The 27560-nt window shown below is 32.5% G+C and overlaps 1 protein-coding gene across 2 annotated transcripts; it reads left to right on the top strand.

The window, feature by feature from the left end:
- Nucleotides 1-7934: 7934 nt before the first annotated feature.
- On the top strand, nt 7935-27062 carry LOC143076390 (Na(+)/citrate cotransporter-like). 2 transcript variants are annotated; one of them, XM_076252127.1, is made up of 14 exons: nt 7935-8162; nt 10527-10676; nt 12061-12176; nt 13149-13297; nt 14203-14302; nt 15226-15399; nt 16834-16959; nt 17627-17719; nt 21169-21273; nt 22296-22381; nt 24586-24689; nt 25182-25343; nt 25763-25900; nt 26850-27062. In XM_076252127.1, the coding sequence occupies exons 1-14, from the start codon at nt 8064-8066 to the stop codon at nt 27024-27026; spliced, it is 1779 nt and encodes a 592-aa protein (XP_076108242.1). In that variant the 5' UTR covers nt 7935-8063; the 3' UTR covers nt 27027-27062. The 2 variants fall into 2 exon arrangements, with proteins under 2 accessions (XP_076108242.1, XP_076108243.1); XM_076252128.1 differs by lacking the exon at nt 21169-21273.
- Nucleotides 27063-27560: the final 498 nt, after the last annotated feature.

The following is a 27560-nucleotide window of genomic DNA, read 5'->3' as shown; positions in this document are numbered from 1 at the left end:
GAATTTGAACAATTTGATGTAGATCCCATAGTAGAGAAGAAAAATACAATGTTTAGATATGACGAAGACCGCAAGAGAGAGGTGTATTTCACTACTTATTTATACCAGTCAGTGTCAAGATCATGTGACTACATTGTATGTGTAAGACATCTTACAATGCTGTTTGGAAAAATCAAGCAGATATACCTACACTCTTTCATGGACAATGTCTTTACTTGGGTGCGACTAGATGTATTTCCTTTACCAGAGGCAAGTGGATCTTTTTGGTTTACAAATAATTTACCATTGACTTCAAAATTATGTCTTTTAAAGGATATCAGCAATCCTATTGTCACAGCAGTTGAGGATGGTGTTATTTGGTTTTTAATGCTTAAACCACCTGTTGAAAAAGTTAATTGTTGTTGTACAGACTGTTTGTACAAGTTGTCAGTTTTCTGTGAACCTCTTTACATAGATGGATAAGATAATAAGCAAATGATAAGCATACTGTCTTTGGTTATACCTATCTCTATCATTATTTGAATAATAACTTTATGCTATAGTCTTGTATATAGAATTTCGTCATATATTTTTAATTTTATACAAAAAGACTATATGGTATTTTGTGAACATCTAGTCAAAGAGAACAGCACTTCATTATATATCAAAATATATAAACTGACTGTCCCAAGTCAGGAGCCTCTGGCCTTTGTTAGTCTTGTTCAATTTTTAATTTTAGTTTCTTGTGTCTAATTCAAAGTTTAGTATGACGTCCATTTTCACTTAATTCGTAAAATTGAGAAAGGAAATGGGGAATGTGTCAAAGCGACAACAACTCGACCATAGAGCAGACAACAGCCGAAGGCCACCAATGGGTCTTCTATGTAGCGAGAATTCCCGCACCCGTAGGTGTCATTCAGCTGGCCTCTAAAAATATGTATACTAGTACAGTTATAATGGACGTTATACTAAAGTCCGAATTATACACAAGAAACTAAAATCAAAAATCATACAAGACGAACAAAGACCAGAGGCTCCTGACTTGGGACAGGCAGTACATGTATACATATTTGTTTAAGGGACAGCTGAAGGACACCTCCGGGTGTAGGAGTTTCTCGCTACATTGAAGACCCATTGGTGGCCTTCGACTGTTGTCGGCTTTATGGTCGGGTTGTTGTCTCTTTGACACATTCCCCATTTTAAATTGTATTGTTTTGCAAACATATAGTTTGATATTTCGAGAAAATAGTCTGATGACTTATAAATTTTTGTTTTCAAAAAGTGATGATAAAAACAATTGATATTTTACTGAATGCTTTGTTAGAATTTTTTTTTACGAAAGTGTACGTATTACTTTGCTGTCTTACAATGACAAAAATGAACTAAATAAACTTGTATATACAGTTAACTCTCGTTGTCTCGAACTCGGTTGACTCGAAATTTCGGATGAGTCGAAGTTTTCACGTGGTCCCGAACTTTATTCCATACAAAAGTATGTAATTCGACTCCTGATGAGTCGAAATTGGATGAGTCGAAATTTCGGTTGAGTCGAACTAAATTTACGGTCCCAAGGTTAACAAAAGCATACAAAATTCATTTTTTATCTCGAACTAATACACATATGTCAAAACATGACCTCCGGGATTTAAATGGATTGAAGAGTTAATCTGACATGCAATACACGTGTAATTAAATTTCCGGTCACTGACCACCGTATTGATTTATGACGTGCTATTTCCATGAGTGTTTACCTAAGATTATCTTTTATAGAATTTTTATAAATAATTAGTGATACATTGTTAATGTTCATGAAAAAGTATGAAAAAGTATTTAAATTGTTTACAAAACAATTAGATTGTGATTTACACTAATGAGCTTGGGTGTGTATAAAGTTAGGATTATGGCTTCCGTTGATGATCACCTAAAAACTACTCAAACGGCGTCTTTAATCTTGTTATATATTCTTTTGAAAAGAAAAAGTGAGATAAAACAAAATGAATAGAAATCAAAATTTTCTTAAATCTCTTGTATCCGAGAATAAACAATTTTGTCAGCTATTAGCGACCTGAATTACGAAACTATCGATTGGAAATTACCCTCTTGGAAAAGCCATAGGATTTTTTTTTTAATTGAAACAATTGAATAAGTAAAATAAGTAAAAATAAAAGTCATTATAATAATAAAAGACTGTGACATACAAATACATCGATCTGATACTAGAATATCGATCCCCTTGCCATATTCACCCGGATTTATTTTAGCTTTACCAAGCTAAGCAAGAGTTGTGTCCCTTAGATTGTCGAACTTCCGGTGTTCGTTTGAGTCGAACTACGTGTATCTCGAAATATTTCTCTGGTCCGGCTGACTTCGACATAACGAGAGTCGACTGTAATTTATAATTGCTGTACATGTGTCAATCATATATAAAGTTTTATTTATTGAGGTTTCAAATCTGTTGATAGTTATTTAACAAATATAAAATAACTTCATAAGGTATGCCCGTGCCATGTGTTGGATGCCCTTGTAAATTGAAATGTTCCTAATTTAGACAAATAAATATGTCAGTAATTGGACTGTGTTTGGCATGCCCATGCTTTGTCCAGTGTACCTTTGTACTTTCAAATTTTTCTATTTGAAATTAAAACAAAAATGAGTCACTGGACTGTGTATAATATGCCAATCCCAATGCCTTAAATTAGAATCAGTAAACATGCAAGTTCATTTGAAAAAGCCGTTATACAAAAAATATATTCTATAAACAATTCATAAATATATTTAAAATACCTTTTAAGACATTTTTCTTTTTTCTGTTTTAAATATTTGTATCATTCCCTATTTAAATTGTTTTAGATTGGTGAAATTCTGATGAATTTAAATTTCCTACCATGAAAACATTATCAAGAGTTGACTAGAATATATTAAAGTTCATTTCAAGGAAAACTTAATTTGTTGTATAATATCTTTTAAAACTGTCTATAAATCACATCCTTTGATTATCTCGTTATTATTTCTATTTTAGAGATTGGATATATATACACTCTAAAGTCTAAATATAGTTATATATTATATTATGTTTTTGTGAAATTTTGGGTCAATGCTGTAATAAACACAATACGGATATCAAATTGTTGTTTAAATTTTTGGCCAAGGGAAATAACTGTTTTTATGTTTTAAAAATTCATTTAAAGAAAAACTTAATTTATTGTATAATATTTTTTAAACTGACTATAAATCATATCTCTTGATTATCTCGTTATTATTTCTGTTTTGGAGATTGGAGATATATATACACTCTAAAATCTAAACATATTTATATATTATATTTTGCTTTGTATAAAGTGTTGATTAATGTTGAATTGATGATTATATTATGTTTATTGTGAAATTTTGGGTCTGATGAAATACAGTTGAAAGGTACAAAAATAGGTCTAGGTTGGTCAAAGCTAGGTCGAGTATGAATCAGACTAGGTCGAGAAAGGTTCAGACTGGTCGAGTATGGTTCAGACTAGGTCGAGTATGGTTCAGACTTGGTCGAGTATAGACACACATAACATGGTTAAGTACTGGTCGAGTAAAGGTCGAGTACAAGTTCAGACTGTTAAGTATGGTTCAGACTACAGTCGAGTACTATCGAGTAAGTTTCAGACCAATTCAGACTGGTTCAGTAAAAATCAGTACAGTCGAGTACAGATATAGACCATTTCAGACTTTTTCTGGTTTGTAGTGATATCGTATTACGTAAATGAAAAAGAATAAGTATATTAATAATAATTATGATGTCAATTTCATAAGTTCAATGATTATAACTAGAAAATAATCTTAAACGTGAATCGTGATTTCCCATGTACAAATGATGTATACAGATTAGAAGAGATTTATAATTTGTATCCTTTAATAAAATTCTGCAATACACAGGCATTGCTCTGGTCCTTGGCAGTTCAGCGAACAATATTACATGAAATGCACGATTCTATTGATCGAAACAAAGGTGAGAGATTCAAATTGTAAAAGCAGCCGCTGGACGTCAATAATAATGAAATATTTTCGAATCTAAAAGTATTATAGAAATACCTTTAATTAATTGTAATTACATATTCTTTTTTAGCAAATTAATTTTTTGTTAAACTGCTCCAGACATGGTTATTAGTAACCGCTTGTCAGTCTATTGCGATATTTCGTAGCTCGTTTGCGAATTCCGAAAAATTAATGTTCCCATTGGAAGAATTAATGTTCCCATGGGAAGAATAAATGTTCCAAAGGGGAAAAGGTGTTCGCATGGAAAGACAAATTAGTTCCCTTGGGAACAAAAATTCCCTTGGGAAATTTAGAATTTCCCATGGGAACAAATTATCTACTTATGTTCCCGTGGGAACATTAAAATTTCCATTGGAAAAGTACTTTTTCCGATATGAAATTTAAATTCCCATGGGAACTTCTAATATTCATATGGGAATTTTTAAATTTCCCATGTGAAATGTACTTTTAATCAGCTGTGGTGACAACCATGGCAAAAGTGACATGTTGGGACATGTGGGGATTTTTTTTTAATTATCTATCACATGTATCACTTGGCTCAACAATATGTTTGTTATCTTGTAAAACAACAAACTCAGATTTGCCAATTCTGGATTTTGTAATGCATGTTTTATAGCGAGTACACGTTGCGACATTTGTGATGATGAATTAGGAACGGACAAAGTACGAGATTATGATCATTTTAATAACAGGTAAGTATTGTGTTGCAGCACATAAAAAGTGTAAATTAGATTTTCCACTCCCCATGTTCATTTTTCCCTAATGTAAACCGAAAAAAAAAACTATACTTTAAAATGTTGTAGGTTATTGGTGAATACAACAAAACAAAACTTAACTTAACTTGTATTTGGATATTTAACTCTAAGTCTAATTTAAAAATTCAACTGAATCTCGTAACTGATTTATAGCTGAACCGATCGAATATGATAACTTTAAAAAGAGCATACTGATGACGTCACTTAGTTAAGGAACCAAAGATGATAACATCTTTTCGCGGAATTTTCTTAAATGAAAATTGTACATTGAAACATGGAAGTATTATATTGACAGGAACTACTACGACCCGACTTCAAACGGTTCATCTGCGATGCCGCGCCCAATTTAATGACATGTTAATTAACTTGAAACATGGCACTATATTAATACACCAGCGTGTGGTACATTGCGATAAAGTCATGTGTCGGTTGTTTCCGGGGTACGGAAATACACGAAGAAAGCGGATGTTGTCATAAATCCTAAGGAAACAGTTTATACACACGTGTATAGATGAATGTGAACGAGACATACAATCATTAATTCCAAACAAACACTTTGACAATGGATGAATTTGAGACAGATAATATATCCGATGATTTTTTTTCTTCACATCATAAGTTGTGATTGAAAGTTGTTTGTCTTACGTCCAGTGGCATGTATTTCATTCATATTCGGGACTGTACATATTGAAAATTGAGCCGATTTAATCAAGATTTAAAAAAAGACAATTTGATTATAGAGCAATTATAAGACTTACTCCAAACCCAGGGTTGGTATAACACCATGTTAAATAAGGCTTTACGTATATAATTATATATGAAATATCCTGACTGCCAAATATTCATCACTGAATTCTGAATTCTGATTTCATGGACAGGTATATGTTAAGTGCACTGTAAAACAGTTTCAGTTTACGTTTTTGATATAGACATTAAACCTTGTTTTTTAAGTGCATATATAAAGTATTAGATTTACAGTAGAAGTTGATAACTTTAAGATTTGTCCTTGTGAGAAAACAATACTCGGGTCATAAGACTTTTTTTAAATCTTGGCTAGTATATATATATATTGGCATAGTCATACATGTTCAAATGATAAAATACTGACCATGGCTTTATATGATCGGAAAGGTCTTTCAATTGCGGGTAGACATGAAGTTTTTATATTCACAATTAAAAAGATATTAACCAACATTAATAAAATAGCTACACAACGAAGTGAGATCTCTGTTTTCTTCGGCTGTATTTTGTTGATGTTGGTACTTGTTCGATTAATTTTCGTATTTTAAACTGGAAATTTCTACTTTCCACGATTATCCAGTACCTTAACTATATAGATTACTCGAAACTTCACAGTATTTATTTTTATCAAATATATTTATTTTTAACCGGCGGTAACCGGAACACACCTTAATTACGATTTAAACTTAACCCACAAACTAATGAAATATTGTCACCCACCACTTCAAAACGTTGTAGTATTCAAAGTTCTCGTCCGATTTTCTTGTTTTGTACATCAGTCGATTTGTTTTGAAAAATTGAATAATTCTGAAAGACCACAGACGAGATTGAAATAAACAAAGGGGTTTTCCGACAGGTATTAGAGATAACCTTTCGCAATAAAAACCACGTGATGATAAGAAGTATGTCTGGTCAGTTTAGGACGGCGGCATCGCACATGGTCACAAAGGGCTATTAACGATAACATACTAATTAGTCAGTTTCCATATCTTTTCTATAGAGCTCCCCGGGTTATAAATAAGTGCTAATAAATCGTTGTAGTTCCTGTCAATATAATACTTCCATGATTGAAATAATGTTTGAAATCTAAATATGAATTTGTTTTGCATTAGAAAAGAGATAACATTATTGAATTTGAAGCTTTGATGACGTCCATCGGTAGTTTTACTGTCGTAAAAAAAGAGGGTATAAAACAGAAAAAAATTAATATAACATAATATGAATATAACATAAAGTGGTGTCTTAAATCATATATGACACGGGTAAGATAAAACACTTGTATACAAGGCTAAACAAGAAATTATATAATATAATCATTATTAAGTACACAGCAAACATTATTAATCTCTGTTTGACATATTTGTATACCAACGACCATATTCTTTCAAAATGTAATATCAAACTCCATACTATTTCCAAGTTAACAAAATTATTTATTTGATAATTATTCACAACTCTTTTTATAAATCCATTTTCTGTCGTATGCATAATGCCATTATCAGTAATAGAAAAAGGTTTGTAAACATCGACTTGAAAAGGTAAAATCTTAAAGTGTATATTCAATACAATTCCTTATTCAAAAATTAATAATATTTCCTTTGATAATAACTAGTGGGCCGCTGCCTATCCTGTGGACGTATTGTTCACGTGAAAAGTATCAATAATTGTTGTGTTCACTTGAAAAAACAGGTTCAATCCACCATTTTCCTCATTAGAAAATGCCTGTACTTAGTCAGGAACATGGGCTAGGTTTACAATTATTGGAACATATCCATTGTAATCTGAGAAATTGATATTCAATAACGGCCAAACACTCGTGAAGACTTCGTAAACGTAACGGAGGGAAAATTTCAACTTTACAAGTTGTGTCATTAGTTTCCGTGTGAGCATCAACCCTTTATCAAGGAAATCATGGTAGAAAATACAAGCCATTAAATAGCATATCAACTGTATGTGACACAACATTTTCGATAATTTCGATATTAAATGCTCTTCGTCCACGTATTTGATTTTGCATTCATATTGTTTTATTTTGACTTGAGAGTCACTGACGTGTATTATGTGAAAAAAACTAGCGTTTCATATCACACACCTTTAAAGGTAATGTTTTACTACATGTGATCGGGGACTAGTCAATTTTTACCTATTTGTTGATAAAAGTTGTATAAATTTTTTTTTAAAACAACTAAACACTGGATAAACAGTAATAAAAACTTACGAATACCATGTATACCGTTTTTACTATTTATATCTTTATAAATTCTCCGATACATATTTGGGATATTATAGCTATTTAATTTAGATTGCTTGTGAAGGTATTTTTGTCCTTTTTTCAGATGTATTTATGTTAGGGCTTTGTTCTTTCTATTTATGTTACTTCATTTACGTGATAAAAACTTTTCAATTTATAACCCGAGGAATCTACTTAAAACGTATCCATAGTGTGGTGTTATCTTTTAAATACATAAAAGAACTGCCATAATTTACGTGTATGTTGATCTTGCAATATATACTGTCTCTTTTTATGTACGACTTGATGCACTATCATATACAATGAAGATTACTAAGGATATTGCACGTGTATTTAATATACTTGTTGTTGTTTTGACGCCAGTCCTTTTGTTGCCGTTACCATTTGTTGTCGGAACACAGGTAATGTTTTTTTTTATTGATGTATAGTTTAATATTTTCGTTGTTTTAAGAGAAATATTAACAATGTAAAAATTCAAACTTTATTTTTATGACATAATTTACATCTTTGATAACTCGTTGTTTGTTAAATTGTTAATGATTGTCAAAATTCATTCAATATATGGAAAAGATTTTTATTTACCCATGGGTTTGTTGTAAGTCCGCACTATTTGATCTCAGCGTCACTGATTAGTCTTGTGTAGACAAAACGCGCGTCTGGCATATCAAATTATAAGCATGGTACCTTTGATAACTATTGACACCACTGGGTCGATGTCACTGCCGGTGGACGTTTCCTCCCCGATATATCACCAGCCCGGCAGTCAGGACGTCGGTGTTGACATGGATATCAATTATATGATACATTTTTTTTTATAAATTAACCGTTTGAACTTTATTGTACTAAAGTTTGTTGATACATATACGATACGTGAATGTAAATAACAAGACACATTATCGTTAGACTTTGTTTCACAGTCATTTAGTATTTTCGTAATTTATATCGTTTTGATTTGAAAGATAAATCCCAAATGACACGGATAAATTTATGACACCCTTATTTTTAACAACCCATATTCAAATAACAAAAAGAACATAATAGTTCCCGAGGGTATCACTTCCCCACTGGCTGTACTCCAGTATTTGCATGCAAATTCGGATTTATGTTTTAAAAATTGATGTTACAAAATTTGGGAATCATGTTAAATTAAGGAAGATATCACTCTCATGCAAAGCTCTGATTTCTTACCCGGCTTTGGCTATATTTTGTTTGTCCATTTGAGTTACAGCTCTTCATCTTTTAAATGAATTTTGTATTTTCAAATAATGGGGTCTCTAGCATCACTGAAGAGACATGGATTGTCGAAATACGCATCTGGTACTGACGAAAAGAGAAGCGTTTTCGTTATCATACGTGCAAACAAAAGTTCTGTTGAATTGATTTCGCAATTTGTCAGCTATATGTAAATATAATTACGCCAAATATATGCGTTTGCACAGCAGAAGATGTTTTTAAGACATTTTAATTTACTAATGTTATCAATTGTATTTCAATTTTTTAAGCTTAACAAAAGGATATCATACATTTTCTTATTTTTGACAATATCTTACAAAATTGAGGATAAGAGGAATAATAAATGCTATCACTTATGATCAGACACTTTACATTTATCAAAAAACACACAGGTCAAATACTGGTGTTACATTTACATAATATATATACCTAATTCTTTATGTGTGTAAATTCTACATTACAAATCGAGGGATGAATATGTCAACAAGTAAAGACAACTGAATGGATAGCAACACTTATTTCTTCAAAAATGTAATCTAGATTATAACATGTATAATATTAAATCAAGATAACCTGAGTATGTGTCGGTATCATTATACATGACATAATAATGATAAGGGATGCACTATCATTCATTTATACAAAATGATCGCCGTTAAATCTTATATATTCTGCTCGTAATCTCAAATAATAAGAACCAATTCTAAGATTGAATGAGATAGCTTCTATGGAAAACTTAACCGACAAATATATAAATACACGTAACACTTACCATGTCAGTGCAAGCATACCTGCTGCTTTTGCGAAAGTATCTACGATGCGTTTGTTTAGAGCGCTTGGATTTCAAAAACCGCAAACACAAAAATGCCACATAGAGTTATAAATTAATTCGAAAGGTGAAATTATGTTAAATGTTTGCATGAGAACTTCCTTAATATAAAATGACAACTTGTTGACGATTATACGATATTAGTGGTAAAATATGATAAAATCGTGTACATAAGACTAATTTAATGATCTATGCATTGGTTCAAGAATTGGATTACTTTTTTTTCTCCTTTTCATATGTCTTTAAGATTTACATATTTTTGTCGATTTGGATGTAGATTGTTCATAAACGAGTTTATCATTGATGGTATTTAATTTCTTCATAGTACAATTGTAATGCTAAAACCAATCTTTCTTTTTGCATTGTAACACGAAACAACTTAATAAGACATGAGGTGTAATAAAGGCAACAATAGTATACCGCTTTTCAATAGTCATAAGTCGATTCATCAAAAGTAAACGTCAACTTACATTCAATCGGCCTATTTAATTACAACTAGCAAATTCCTCGTTTAATACAAGACATTTGAACTTCTATTATTTATACTGTGATATGAGTCAAGTTATTTTCAGACAGGTCTTGTAGAAAGTGTCTGTATTCAATGTTACACGTTTTCCAAACATGATAGCAATTTATTTACCAAATATAGTCCTAATCCGGTTTCTTGTATTAAATTCAGGTTTATATTTATTTGTCATTCTAGGAATCAAAATGTGCTTACATAGTGTTTATAATGGCAATATACTGGATCACCGAAGCTTTGCCAATCGCAGTGACGTCACTATTGCCTATAATTCTGACACCATTAGTTGGACTTGGGAGTGCAAAAGAAGTTTCTTCACATTATTTGAGTGTAAGTTATTTCTAGAGTTATTATATAGGTATTTTTTCATACACTCAAGTACTATTTTAAGTATGACATGTAAATAATTTGAAAGGGAACAAATATGTATTTAAACATTACAAATCACATTAAGCACTCAAATGCAATAACGAACCAGCATCATAAACTTTTTACTTAGGAGATAACTGTATTGAATTTGAAGCTTTGCAGACGTCCATCGGTAGTCTAACTGTTGCAGATTATATTAGTGCACCGTGCGACGCGCAGCGGAGACAGGTAAACGGGTATTTGCGACAGTAGAACTACCGAGGGACGTCATCAAAGCTTCAAATGCAATGCAGCTATCTCTTTTATAATGGAAAACAACTTTATTATTAGATTTCAATCATTGTTTCAGTGTAAAATTTTCATTTAAGAAAATTCCGCGAAAAGATGTTATCTTCTTTGGTTCTGAAACTTTGTGACGTCATAAGTATGCTTCCGGCTTCAAACGTAATCACGGGGCGTTTTCTGGCTTCTAGGCTGCCTCAGAATGTTGTAATACATATATGAGTAGTAATGCATGTGGTATGATTTTATATTTTCTTTTTTGATATTCTTTGTTATATATTTGTTTGTTTTGTTCTGATTGGGGTTGTGACACGGTATTGATGGTTGTATCCCTATTTTGACAATTCTACCTATTATAATGTATAAAATTTAAAATGAAAATGGGGAATGTGTCAAGAGACAACAACCCGACCATAGAAAAAACAACAGTAGAAGGTCACCAACAGGTCTTCAATGTAGCGGGAAATTCCCGCATCCGGAAGCGTCATTAAGCTGGCCCCTAAACAAATATATACTAGTTCAGGTATATATTTTGATAATTTTGATAATGAACGCCATACTAATTTCCAAATTGTAAACAAGGAACTAAAATTAAAATAATACAAGACTAACAAAGGTCAGAGGCTTCTGACTTGGGAAAGGCGCAAAACTGCGGCGGGGTTAAACAAGTTTAATATGTCTGTTTTGTTAACGCATCGTTATAATCAAAATGGAACTTGATGCGACTGTCATACAAGTGAGAGGTTAAGCGCTATAAAGCAAGGTTCAATCCACAATTTTCTACATTTGAGAATGCCTATACCAAGTCAGGAAAATGACAGTTGGTGTCAAGTCGTTTGATGTGTTTATCATTTGATTTTGCCATTTGAATAGGGACTTTCCGTTTTGAATATTCCTCGGAGTTCAGTATTGTTTTAAATTTTTAAATTTATTTTAATTCAATTTGAAAATGAAGATTTTTAGATGCAACATTTTAAAACTATAACAAACACTAAGCCGTGTTCCGAGGACTAGTTGATTTGTGTAATGACTTCGTAAACATGTAGTGTGAGTTCTGTTTTAGGATACATCCATGTTATTTCTTGGTGGACTCATCATTGCCGTAGCTATTGAACATTGGAATATACACAAACGATTGGCCTTGGCTATACTAATGTACGTTGGAACTGAGACTCGATGGTATGAAAACAATAATGTAATTTGTACTGGTCATTGGTTATTTGCAATGGATGAGTCATTTAAGTTGTTAGTATTGAAATAAAAAAAAAATAAGGTATAATTTCCAATAGGACAAACTCTCCACAAAAGACAAAAATGACACAGAAACTGCTGATATTTTTTTTCTTTCAATAATTAACATCTTTGTCTAATTGAAGAATTCATTATTCTCTTATACTTGACGATGAAATGTTATGTGTGGCTTAGAGCCAATCAGCATGCCAGCCAAGTTGAGTACGTGGCTTTGTCTGAACATGCTCAAAGCATACATTCTTTGTTTGGAAAGGGTTTTTAAAATTTAACCATTTAGTCATTGAAATCAGAGCTAGTGGATTAGCTCAGTAACGGATATTTCACTAGGAGTATATTGATATTAATACATGCAATATAAATGATATGTATAACTGCTACATATGCTTAATTGTATTAGTGAAGCTCGATGCCGTACTATTTTGAAATTAAACTTTTAATTCCCCGAGGGTATCCCCAGCACAGTACCCAGAACTTCTGTGCTGACATGAATTGTCATTGATATGGTCATATTTATAAATTAACTGTTTACAAAACTGTTTTTTTTTTAAATACTAAAGCTTTTCTACCTCAGGAATAGATTACCTTATTTGTGTTTGGCAAAATTTTCGGAATTTTGGTCCTAACTGCTCTTCAAACTTCGTACTTTATTAGATCTTTTTTAATTTTGTTGGATTCGAAAGTCGCTGATGGGTCTTTGTAGACGAGGCGCTCGCCTGTCGTTAGTGCAAAATTCAATCCTGGTATCTATAATAAGTTTATCTAATACAACACTTACTGTAAAGAAATGCATTCAGCACGTACACACGAACATAACATACGTAATAAGGGCAATATTGATTCATTTAATGGTAATTGTTCATCCCTGATGATAACATACTAAACATGCGACAATATTTCAAGGTTGATGCTTGGTCTGATGTTACCCACTTGGTTACTATCCATGTGGATCAGTAATACAGCAACAACGGCCATGATGATTCCTATAACAAACGCCATACTGGTACAGCTAAAGGAAGCAAACGTCCCAATCGAAGAAATTGTAACAGAAGGTAGAACTTTGAATATACATTATGTTTTAAAACAAAATTAAAGGGCTGTTTTTTTCGTGAAGAATGATTCACGTTTTGTGTTACCGAGTAGTTTTTATAACTTTAACTGCTAACAGTGTGCCTAATTATCGGGCGAGTTAAACTTGAAACTAATTCTATATCCAAGGGATTTCTTTTGAAATCAATGATCATTTGGTTAAAGTTAAAATTGACAGTTTATTTTCGACTTTGAAATCTCCTTTACACCTTTTCATATGCTTTTGCCTCTCTGAAAGATTCTAGGTTGAAAATGCACTCAAGACTATTTTTCTGAATTTCAAACTAGCGTAATACGAATATTTGTAATCCAATACAATTTGTTATGAAAGGCATTAATATAGAGTCGTTGTGATCATTTATTGAACATAACATAATCATACATCACTAGATTGACAGGGTCAGCCTACCCTTCAAAGGGAACCTACGATCACCATATGCATGTGTTTATAGTTTTTGTTGCTCAGTTAGATTCCATGCAGTGTGCTGTGTTTTTATCTGTCCGAAGTGTTTGTGATTTTGACCGGACATTTTCGCTTATTCGTTGACTGATTTCTACGTCAGAAAATGCCTTTTCCTAGTCAGGAATATGACAGTAGTTCACCATTCATTTGATGTGTTTAAGCTAATAATTTTACCATTTGATCAAGGACTTTTCGTTTTGAATTTTTCTCGGAGTTGAGTATTTTTTGCGATTTTACTTTTTACATGACTCCCTTGCATATTATTTCGTGTTGCTACATTTAATCAAAATATGTTTTGAATGAATAATGTATTTGACTGATAGATAAAGCTATGTATACGTTCATCGTAATAGAAAGCATAATTCTAAATTGATAGATTACTAATCAAATAATATCTCTTCACAGTTTATGACAACGATGCACTTAAGTTAGAAGATATAGAAGTTAATGGTGTCATCAAAGAAAATGGTCAACCTACAAGTACCGATATAAAGAAAACAGATAAGTATGGAAAATATTGTATATTTATTCAAGTATACATTGGAACTAGTTCTTATTAAACGTTAAAAAATGTGTGCTACATGTTTATTCAAAGCCAAAAACAGGTCCGAAAACTCTAAAGGTACATGTCACTGATACAAATGTGTGCTATATGTATATTCAAAACCAAAAACAGGTCCGACAACTCTTAAGGTACATGTCACTGATACAAATGTGTGCTATATGTATATTCCCAGCCAAAAACAGGTCCGACAACTCTCAAGGTACATGTCACTGATACAAATGTGTGCTATATGTATATTCAAAGCCAAAAACAGGTCCGACAACTCTAAAGGTACATGTCACTGATACAAATGTGTGCTATATGTATATTCAAAACCAAAAACAGGTCCGACAACTCTTAAGGTACATGTCACTGATACAAATGTGTGCTATATGTATATTCCAAGCCAAAAACAGGTCCGACAACTCTCAAGGTATATGTTACTGATACGAATTGCTCTTTTGTGTATCCTAATCTTATAAGTGGCTTTAGAAAAAAATGTATGCAGATTGTACTACTTTCTTTCCATATTTGATGAATTATTTTCCTGAAAAGATTTAGTATGCTTAAAAAACAAATAACGTTGGCCGCTTTGCAATCAGCATTATTGTCATCATACTTATCATCATAATACCTGCCTCTTTTGTTCGTATGAAACATATTCAGAATAGTCGTTACCCACTAACACAAACTCGTAGAAATAATTAAATGTCTGACAAACGCTTTGTGACTGGAGATCGCAATCTCTTTATTATCCCTTTTTTTAAAGATTCCGAATTACTTTTTGTTTTTGCTTTTTGTTTAAAAGTGTTCCAATTACAATTACTTGATAATACTTCATGTGCTGAATACTTGTTCATCATTATTTTTCTATATATTTTCAGAACTTCAAATTACAAAGCTGAACCTGAAGACAACATGAATCAAACTGAAAGCAAAGCACATCTCGAAATATGTAAAATGATGTCGATCTGTATAGCACATGCCGCAAACTGTGGTGGCCTTGGGAGCTTGACCGGAACTGGTCCTAATGTTGTTTTCAAAGGACAAAGTGATATGTTAGTTTACCATTTACATTAGTAATTTCAAATGTAGATTCATGTTATTGGCAATAAGTTTCAAAGTGACTTGTAATTTCTAGCCCCATACTTTGTTGTTAAAATATACGTTTTTAAGGATCTAAGTTATTACTCTAGTTGTTTAAACAGTCTAACATATTAGATTTGAACATGCAATAGTCACTGGTATCTCTAATTCAACGTTATTTCAACAGACCAATACTCGTATCTAGACTCTGAACTGCAGGTTGGTGTTATCGTTTAACCCTTGAAAAAAGTGATGATAAACACAAAGTTATGTATTTATGTGACGTTTATATTATAACAAGTATTTTTGTCAAATATAAAACATATCCGTTCAATTTATAGATACTTACAAGAATATAAATTGTGATGGAGTTTGTAATGATCTTATTTTATATATTTTTTGCGATGGCAGGAATATTTAAAAAAAAAATGAAAACGACGCGTTTAATAATTTCTTGCGTCCGAAGAGCTTTTCTTGATTTACCTTCATCAGGAACGCATAAAGTCAAACATTTGAAATCCGAAGACGTATAAGTACCGACAATTGACTTGTGTTTGTAATGGTGTTATTATTAGTTTTTGTCTAAACCAATATTTTGTATAAAAAAAGTCTTGTGCGTACAGTTGTTTTGAATCATGTAAATTGATTAAGTAGCGCATTTCTTTATTTTATCTTGGATTTCAGTATTTTTGTGATTTGACTTTTTTACGTTTTGAAAATAAAAATAAGAATAGATTTACCAGATCATGATAGACCTAAAAGTAAACACACACAAAGACAAACACCATAAAACTCTGTATAAGAACCTCGAGTAATTCGACTATACTGACAAATAAGAACAACGTAAATTGTATAAAAAATAAAGAGAATTCAAACCACAAACGAAATAAACAGACAATAGCTCAGCACAAAATGGCCTATCGAACAAATTCCATAAATCGGGATCTATAAATAAAAATTGGCCCATAGGACATACACGTATAAAGTGACAACAAATTCCACAAATCGAGATATATCAATAAAAATTGGCCCATCGGACATACACTTATGAAGTGACAACAAATTCCACAAATCGGGATATATAAATAAAATTGGCCCATCGGACATACACGAATAAAGTCACAAAAAATTCCCCAAATCGGGATATTTAAATAAAAAAGTAACAAAAAATTCCCCAAATCGGTATATATAAATAAAAAAGTAACAACAAATTCCCCAAATCGGGATATACAAATAAAAAAGTAAAAACAAATTCCCTAAATCGGGATATAGAAATGAAAACCAACTTCATCTCTAACAACAAACATAAGACATAACAAATTATGCAACCGGACCAACAAAGTAAACTTTATCACTTGATACACATACGAAATACTTGAGATAACATTATGTTTTATTCTTTTCAGCATATTCGAGAAATACGGAGGAGAATCGCCGGTTACCTTTTCGTCGTGGTTTGCATTCGGTTTACCAATATCTGCTATAATGTTATTATTATCCTGGATATGGCTTCAGTTGTACTTCTTAGGAAAGTAAGGAATATACAATAGCTAATGTTATATTTATGTTTATAATGTTTTCAATATAGATAAGTGACATTGTTTTATTTAAAAAGATAAATCATACGAAAACAATCTTTGTAATTCTAAGTCTTTTAATGTTTCAACGTCAACTGAAACATAGAAACATCATATGTTAACGAACGGTCTAGTATTTATCGTTGTCGACATGGTGTAATTCGTGAAATTCAATTTCAAAAACATATTTACTGTAATTCTATTCTTTGAAATTTCTATTGCAAGAAGAAGCCCGCAAAATCGCGGTACAGTTAGGCAAGTGTTAAAGCAAATTATTTTGTTTTAGTTTCGCGGACAGTAAGTCAACTGAGCTTGCGCAAAAACGTATAAGACAAAAATCGATAACGGTCTTTGAATTAAATAAGTTTTTAAAAAAATGGCGTTATCTTTTGAAAAAGAGTTTCAAAGATAAACCTAGAGAGTACAAAACACTACAAGTATACGTCAAATAACAAATATTTCCGACTTGGTATGGTTTCATAGGAAATGCGTCCCAATAAAAATTATCTGTTCCTTAAGTAGTACAGATTTTAAACTTATTTCCGAAAGACCATGTTTTTGGATTGTCAGTTAGAACTCCAGCAATGTTAACACGTACTTTTTTTTTGTATTGTACTTGAAGAGGTTGTTTGCAGTTCTGTTCCGGAAATGCTGAGTCTAAGTCAAGAATCAAGTCGCTTTTGAGAAAAGAATATGCCAGCCTAGGCCCAATTGAGTAAGAGTATGCGTTAGCTGAAATATTTATAAGTAGATATATAAACTCTCTATTTTGTTGTTTTTCTCCTGCCTTTAATATGTTTTTTTTTTGTTGGGTTCGAAATAAGAGGCGGTATTGAATCTTCCAAAGTTAATTTTGGATTTGTATGATACTAACTAGAACACACAACCGTCATATTCCTGACTTGGAAGAAGTGAATTTTTAATAAGGTGATTTGGTTAGGGCCGTCAATTGGTGACCACATATATACTCGTAGAGGTCATAGATTTAATACAGCTACTGTGAATTCATTACATTCGTTGGATATCAATTTTCGTTGGTTTCGTGAATACAGGTGAACCACGAATTCAAATGCTCAACAAATAACATATTTTCAAGGGGCTTTGTATACAATGATTGGCAAAACCACGAAATCAAATATCAACGAATATGCAAATTGTCCGCAATCCACAAAAATTACATACCCACTTAAATAAATAAATCGACAGTATCATGACTTGATTGCATAATTCTTCTTTATACATATGTCGGAAGGACTAGTTTCGTGTACGATGAATCCCTAATGGGGGGGAGGGGGGGGGGTGATAATCATCCATTACAAATCCATAGCGGGATCGGTAAACATATTACAGGATGTTTTGTGTAGATTTTTTACTAAACCAAGAGCTCTGAGGGATACGCTAAATATAGCATTTCCTTTTTATGTTTTATGGACATCAATAAAAACAAATGAATGTAATAAAGTTTCCTTTGAAAATAAGGTCAATCAGAGACCACATGACTTAGGAATCACAATACGACTTTCGACAGTTAGCTAAACCACTACCATTATGACCATGAATTCCGCTATCTTAAACTAGAAAACGTAAATGAAGAAAAATATCAATCGAAGAATCCAACAGCCGATTCGTGTACAAAATAAAAAGAACGGAAATACAATATGGTAGACGGTGATAATCAGGCTGCGGGGTTAAACTTTGTTTCGATCGCTGAACTCTCCATTAAAAGGGGACACTGGTGTAACATAACCACATCATTAAAACCTTTACAAATCAATTACAAAAGACTTTTCGTCCCAGAAGGTATCACCAACCCAGTAGTCAGCACTACGACGTTGTCATGAATATCAATAATGTGGTCATTTTTATAAATTTCTTGTTTACAAAACTTTGAATTTTTCGAAAAACTAAGGATTTTCTTATCCCAGACAAAGATTACCTTAGCCGTATTTGGCACAACTTTTTGGAATTTTGGATCCTCAATGCTCTTCAACTTCGTACTTGTTTGTCTTTATAAATATTTCCTATGAGCGTCACTGATGAGTCATATGTAGACGAAACGCGCGTCTGGCGTACTAAATTATAATCCTGGTACCTTTGATAACTATTGACACATGACAAAAAATAAATATCAAAAGACTAAAGACACAACGTCCCGAGATAAGAGCACTCGAAGTCAATAACAGCTGGTTATAGGCAATGACAACCAAACAAAATTAATCAAGCTGTCTGCAGACTATTACATATCAATCAGTGAATTAATGGATTCAGCGTACATATGTGAACAGGGCCATTAAAGATATGATAAAGAACTTTTACTTTATTGAAATAATTTCAGTTCTATAACTTAAAAATACTAAATGTGTTGTTTTGAAGGCTGTTAATTGCATTTTAATATATGTTCTTTTTATTTCGGTTATTGTTTGTTACTGGTTTCGACTAAGAGTTTCTATTTTTTTTTTTGAATATTTTTGTGTTTTTAAACGGATCTTTTGTTACCTGCATTACCATCAAATGGAGATATGTAACAGAAAATATTAAGATGGTGATAATTACTAATGACATAACTATTCAATATGTTTAATTATCCGATGGTACATGTAAGGCATTCTTGTACATTGTCTTTCATTTTTATTATTTGTATATAATTACATTAAATGTATGTTTCACTCTAATACGTTATTCTCATTGGCTAACTGTACATCACGTGTTATTCCTTAAGCAGTTGTATCACACAATAAAACTTTTCATTCAGGATGACACGAGGTCCCACAATAAAGTGCACAGGTAAATGAAATAAAAACTTGATAAAAGGCGTGTTTTCATGATCCTATAGATAAAAATGTAATTATAAGTATTGAATGCTTTTTTTTGTAACTTTATAGGGTTGTAAAAGCGTTGACCATGCGCACATTTTTAGTATGAAGCGCTTCTGCGCTTCATACAAAATGTACTTCGGTCAACGCTTTTACACCCCAATAAATTTACAAAAAAGAGCATTCAATTCTTAAATGCATTTTGTTTCAGCTTTGATAAGGCCGCCGTATTTGGTCACTTTGTTCCCCTGGCACAGTTGTGGATAAAAATATACATTTTGTTTTAGCGTTGCTCAGGCCGCCGTAATTTGTCACTTTCTTCTCCTGGCATTGTTGTGGATAACAATAGACATTTTGTTGTAGCTTTTCTCAGAACGCCGTAATTGGTCACTTTGTTCTCCTGGCATTGTTATGGATAATAATAGACATTTTGTTTAAGCTTTGCTCAGGCCGCCGTTATTGGTCACTTTGTTCTCTTGGCATTGTTATGGATAACAATAGACATTTTGTTTTAGCTTTGCGCAGGTCGCCGTAATTGGTCACTTTGTTTTCTGGCATTGTTATTGATAACATTACACATTTTGTTCTAGCTTTGCCCAGGCCGCCGTTATTGGTCACTTTGTTCTCCTGGTATTGTTATAGATAACAATAGACATTTTGTTTTAGCTTTGCTTAGACCGCCGTAATTTGTCATTTTGTTATCCTGGCATTGTTATGGATAACAAAAGACATTTTGTTTTAGCTTTGCTCAGGCCGTGGTTAGTTGGTCACTTGGTTCTCCTGGCATTGGTATGGATAACAATAGACATTTTGTTTTAGCTTTGTTCAGACAACCGTAATTGGTCACTTTGTTCTCCTGGTATTGTTATGGATAACAATAGACATTTTGTTTTAGCTTTGCTGAGGCCGCCGTTATAGGTCACTTTGTTCTCTTGGCATCGTTATGGATAACAATAGACATTTTGTTTTAGCTTTGTTCAGACAACCGTAATTGGTCACTTTGTTCTCCTGGTATTGTTATGGATAACAATAGACATTTTGTTTTAGCTTTGCTGAGGCCGCCGTTATAGGTCACTTTGTTCTCTTGGCATTGTTATAGTCAACAATAGACATTTTGTTTTAGCTTTGCTCGGACCACCGTAATTGGTCACTTTGTTCTCCTGGTATTGTTATGGATAACAATAGACATTTTGGTTTAGCTTTGCTGAGGCCGCCGTTATAGGTCACTTTGTTCTCTTGGCATTGTTATGGATAACAATAGACATTTTGTTGTAGCTTTGCTCGGACCACCGTAATTGGTCACTTTGTTCTCCTGGCATTGTTATGGATAACAATAAACATTTTGTTTTAGCTTTGCTGAGGCCGCCGTTATAGGTCACTTTGTTCTCTTGGCATTATTATGGATAACAATAGACATTGGCGATGGAGGTGGATGGCATAATATATTTCCACCTAAGTAAGTAAAACAAATGTGCTATATGTTTTCAATACAAAAACTTGATCTTTAAATTTCGTGTACTTGCTTTCGTTTCGAACCCCATTAACTAATTAGGGTATCGAAATATGATACCTTGGGTTTCACCTCTACAAATAGTGATAGTTCTCATGTCAAAGAAGGACGTCCATAGATAATGATGCAAGGCATCATTCTTGTCCGTATCTAAATTCACAATTTTCTAGTTGTGGTCTACACTTTCTGACCTTTATTACAGGAAATCATATGCAGAATCTAATGTTTCAAACTATGAACTCTTTGCACTGAAAAGATATGAAATATTTTTTTATTGGAGGTTAAATACACTACAATTTATAAATCTGATAAGTGTTCGTCAAACCATATTAAGTTTCCTAAGTCTACGATGCTCGGTTTCTCAGTGAAGTATAAACGGTGTTTATATATGTATATCAATGTTATGTCTGTGTCTATAATGACTATTATAAAATTGTGAATGGAAATTGGGAATGTGTCAAAGAGTCAACAACCAAATATGCTATTAATTCAGTGATAATGGACGTCATACTTCACTCCGAATTATACACAAGAAACTAAAATTAAAAATTATACATGACTAACAAAGGTCAGACTTGGGACGGGTGCAAAAATTGCGGCAGGGTGAAACATGTTTTTGATATCTCACCCCCCCCCCCCCCCCCAATGTACCTCTAGCCAATGTAAAAAAAAAAACAACGCACAACAATACGCGAGAAGTCCGAGTCCGATGTCAGAATACGTAACAAAAGAAACAAAACAAAATGACAATAATACATAAATTATCAAAGGACAACTAGCAGTTACTGACATGCTAGCTCCAGAACTCAATTAAACTGATTGAAAGATTATGTCTGCATAATATGAATATCAAGCCCAATCCCTCCCGTATATCTATTTAAAGCTGATATCTTAACTTTTCAGAACAGTTTCAAACTCTACTCCAGCTATATTATTATCATGTAGTTTGTTTATATTCAACTTTTCAGAACAGTTTCAAACTCTACACCAGCTATATTAATATCATGTAGTTTGTTTATATTTCCGTCAAGACTCCGAAAATTTTCCGAAAAAGGTTAGTATTAATAAATCTGTATTATGAAGACTTGTTTGGTCTACGAGAATAAAATGATAAGATCGTAAAATTACTAATGCGTTCAATATTATAAATTAAAGCAATGTTTGTTGTTGGTGGTTCAAATGACAGAACTGTTAGTTAGAACCTCAATTTCCTCTTTAAATCAGTAAATTCCGTTGTGAATCGAATTTGTCTACAATTTTAACAAAAGGAAAATGAATCAATGAGGGTATTTACAGACCGTCGTCAGAGATAGACAGACCCATTTATTACCAAAATAGAAAAGAGTAAACAAACAAATAACAGTCCACAAACAAAACATATAAAACTTAGTACTGAGGAAAACAAACCCTACTAAACACTTTGTAAGTCTGGACAGCTAGAAAGCATATAATCACTGTTGATGCTAGTTTGACTGTATTAAAAACATACTTAACTCAGGGAAAAATGTAAAACGGAAAGTCCCAAATGATATGGCAAAATCAAATGATAAAGCAAATCAAACGAATGAAATAAAACTGTCTTATTCCTGACTTAGTACAGGCATTTTCAAATGTACAAAATGGTGGATTGAACCTAGTTGTTTAGCGCTAAACCTCTCATTTGAACGACAGTCGCATGAAATACCTTAATATTGACATCGATGCGTAATCAAAGTGTCACACAAAAAGGGGTAAAACAACAACATAAACTAGACCAAAAACTAGAGTGATTACAGGTGCTCTGGATGGGTCATTATATATTGTTCCACATGTGGCACTCGTCGTGATCCTTATGTTATTCCAAAACCGGTAAATAGTCTTATTCGCTAGGTCACGTTCGTGAACAGGAAACGGTATTGTATAACGACAGAATAAATGAGCATATCCGATATCATCAATATAACGGATATTCCATAACAATCAACAAACTCTTGATGGTGTCCGTGAAATTTACGAAGTAATGATTTCAACTTCACTATTCGGAACTCTCGGTTTAAAAATGACAAAGTCACAATTGGGAATCTGAAATCATCTCTTATGTCGTAAAGGTTTGTTTCCGACCTACCCTAATAGTCAATTTCTAGATATAAAACCTAATCAAATGGCAAAATCAAATGCTCAAACACATCAAACTTATGGATGCCAACTGTAATATTCCTGACTTGCATTGGTACTGGCATTTTCAAATGTAAAAACAGGGGGATTGAACCTAGTTGTTTAGCGCTAAACCTCTCATTTGAACGACAGTCGCATGCAATTCCTTAATATTGACATCAATGCGTAATCAAAGTGTCACACAAATAGGGTTACAACAACAACACAAACTAGACCAAAAACTAGAGTGATTTCAGGTGCTCTGGATGGGTAATTATATATTGTTCCACATGTGGCACCCGTCGTGATCCTTATGTTATTCCAAAGCCGGTAAATAATCTTATTCGCTAGGTCACGTTCGTGAAAAGGAAACGGTATTGTATTACGACAGAATAAATGAGCATATCCGATATCATCAATATAACGGATATTCCATAACAATGAACCAACTCTTGATGGCGTCCGTGAAATTTACGAAGTGATGATTTCAACTTCACCATTCGGAACTCTCGGTTTAAAAATGACAAAGTCATAATTGGGAATCTGAAATCATCTCTTATGTCGTAAAGTTATTTTCCAACCTACCCTAATAGTCAATTTCTAGATATATCACCTAATCGAATGGCAAAATCAAAAGCTCAAACACATCAAACTTATGGATAACAACTGCCATATTCCTGACTTGCATTGGTACAGGCATTTTCTTATGTAGAAATTCTATTTATGCACGAATCACTAAGGGTTAACATATACTTGATGCTTTTGCCGTCAATTTTCTAGAAATAGAGTGACGATACACACAAGCAGAAGAGAAACTGAACACTCTGCCAAGATGTTTTTCAGAAGTCGTCGCAATCTGTGTTCATATGCGAATTTAAATGGTATAAATGCTATAGTCCTAGAACGTTTTGGGCGATAAATCAGGAAGATATCGTTAAAAATTAGGCGATACAAAAATGTTTGTATTCATCAGCATAAAAAAAGACAAGCTTTACAATATTTCTGTTTAATAAAATTGATATCTGTTTTCAACAGACAATTACAAAATCTCATGATTTCTTGTTGTGAAATAATTTGAATATATATATATGAATTTTTAAATTTGCTGTGTTGTTTTGCAAACAGGACCAATACCTCCTTTGCTTACGTGGAAGATAGTGGAAAAAAAGTTACCATGGGGTGTGGTTATATTGTTAGGCGGGGGATTTGCCCTTGCTTTCGTTAGTCAGGTACTTTTTGTTACCATGTTGAAAATTCAATCTTTACAAAATAACGATATATTATCGATCATTTACTACTGAATATCAGCAATAATCATATCAATTATGTTAATGGCTTTAGAACAACAAATATTCTGTATTGTTGCTATTTTTTTTTATCTTACTGAGTGATAATCTACTTTCGCAGCACAGTAGATTGATAAGAAAAAAAAAAGAAATAACCATCGATATAGTTAAAGTAAAGTCAATATCATGGTCATGATGGTATATTTTCACTTTCCAATATTTTTGTTGAATTTCAATCGATCATTATGAAAGAAACATTAGTTTTCCTGTAGAGTAAAAGTTATATTCTGAAATATTGTATTAAACCAGCAGACAATTTAAGAACTAATAATGTGACTGTAATTATTTCAACCTTTCAAATAACAGAGTTCCTTATTGTTTTCGAATATGATGTTACAATATTATATCTTTATAGACGATGCTATTTTTTTGTAGGAATATGGATTATCCAAATGGCTAGGAACACAATTGGCTGTGTTAAAACCCCTTGACCCATGGATTGTGAATATGATATTGTGTATTATTGTAGCGGCAGCGACAGAGGTCACAAGCAATGTTGCAATGTGCACACTCCTGATGCCGATTTTGGCTGAACTAGTAAGTATATTTGTATATGTTATTTTAGAAGCACGCTTGGACATGTTTTTGGAAGTAGACGCATCCACATGATGGAACATGGTTGTCGGAACACAAGGACTCGTTCCATTTGGAGTTCCTTCAAGTCCATTATATTTGGTTAAAAACTAGAATGTGGTCTTTTCTTCGACGACCGTGTAATGTAAAAACAATACTGTGGCCACGTATGTAATAATCAATAACAAGTACTCATTCATGCTCATTGTAAAACATTACCTAAGTAAAAACACCCATGTACACATACACATAAAAAAGACGACGTGAAGATTTTCAAAATTCAAGTGCTTTATTGAGATCAATCTTTGAATCGTCCGAGTCTAACGTTAAATTGGGGTATACTGTAACAATTATATTTACAAGCATTTATTATATGTTTGTAGTCTTTACAACTGGAAGTCAATCCGCTGTACTTTATGTTTCCGGCAGCTATTGCGACATCGTTTGCTTTTATGTTACCCGTGGCAACACCGCCAAATGCTGTGGTATTTGCCTATGGATACCTGAAAGTTATAGACATGGTAAGAATTGTTGTATACGATTTAGTATATGTGTACTAGATAGTAGATTGATTTAAGGAATGACTGTAATAGTTTGTCTGTCATTGAGGTGCATACTGAATAACCCATTTTAAACTGGAGTAAATAATGAAAAACATATTGATGACGACAAAGTTATGTCTATGTCTATGAGCTGATAAGCAAAACGAAGTCAGACAAAAAGAAGACGAGTTACATTCAAAATTAAATTATTGTTGTATTAACATCAAGTTTGGTTTATAATTCATCCGGAAATGTAGAATAATGGTACTTTAACTAAAAGATATTTCAAAATTGGTATAATTAATCTGTCAAATATACTTCATTGGTCATTTATGAAACAATGCAACAATCACAATGTGAGATTATGTTTGGTTCTAATACAGTTGTTTGGTTATTTCTGTGACAGAAATTCATTGTAATTTTTTTTGTCCGAATACAGTTGATATGTTATTTCTTTACCAATTAGAGCAATTGTATTTTATTTATTATTCCTAAAACAGTGGAGAGTAAAATCACAAAAATACTGAATTCAAACAGGAAAGTTCCTGATCAAATGTCAAATCAAACGCTAACACTGATGAATAACAACTTATCCCTGACTTGAAATAGGCATTTGCTTGTGTAGAAAATAGTGGATTAAACCTGTTTTTAAAGCTTATTAGCCTCTTACTTGTATGACAGTCGCATCAACTTGCAGTATATTTACAACAAGGAGTGAGCAAAGCAAGCAAAGACAATAGGTAAAAATGTCCCAAATAAAACTAAGCCACGAAATAGCCTAAATGCAGTGCTTAAAAGTGGCATTAAAACACCGAAAATCCATAAGTAAATCAAATTTAATTGGTTATTTCTCTAACAATTAGTACATATGATAACAAAAATAACTACATTGATAAATAAGATGTAACATACCAATGTTTTATTCCAGGTTAAAGTTGGTTTTTTGATGAATATACTTGGAATAGTTGTACTGGTTATAGGAACGGAGACGTGGGGAGAAGCTGTATTTAGTTTCCATAAACAACCAGACATCTTTAAGCATGGACTAAATAACACTGACATTACAAATAACACTTGCATCTGTAACGGAAGTCTACTTTTGTAAAAATTAAAATCCTATTTTTAGACCGAAGTCAATTCATCTTTGTTTTATTAAGTATTTGCAAAAAGTAAAATCACAAAAATACTGAACTCAGAGGAAAATCTAATCGGAAAGTCCATAATCACATTGCAAAATCAAATGACAAAACACAACAAAAACAAATGGACAAGAACTGTCATATTCCTGACTTGCAATGGAACATTGTATTCGGCTGGTGATAGTTTTTTGTCTGTTTGGATGGGTAATGACCGTTCTCTCGTTTTATAAATGATGGTTGTTATCTCTTTTTGTTGGTTTACTGTTCTTGTCCTCTAGTCTTATGTGTAATGGCCATTTTCACCTTTTTAATTTGTGATGGCCATTTTCACCTTTTTAATGTGTGATGGCCGGTTTTTTTTCCCTGTTATATGTCTAATGACCGTTTTCACCTATTGTATATGCACTGGCCGTATTCTTTAGTTTTATATGAAATGTCTGTTATTTACTGTTGAAAGTCTTGTTTTCTGTTGCATGAGCTATAAACGTTTTCTCCTATTA

The sequence above is a fragment of the Mytilus galloprovincialis genome, chromosome 5 (genome assembly GCF_965363235.1).
Source record: "Mytilus galloprovincialis chromosome 5, xbMytGall1.hap1.1, whole genome shotgun sequence".
NCBI lineage: Eukaryota > Metazoa > Mollusca > Bivalvia > Mytilida > Mytilidae > Mytilus > Mytilus galloprovincialis.
This window is presented reverse-complemented; position numbering and strand designations above follow the sequence as displayed.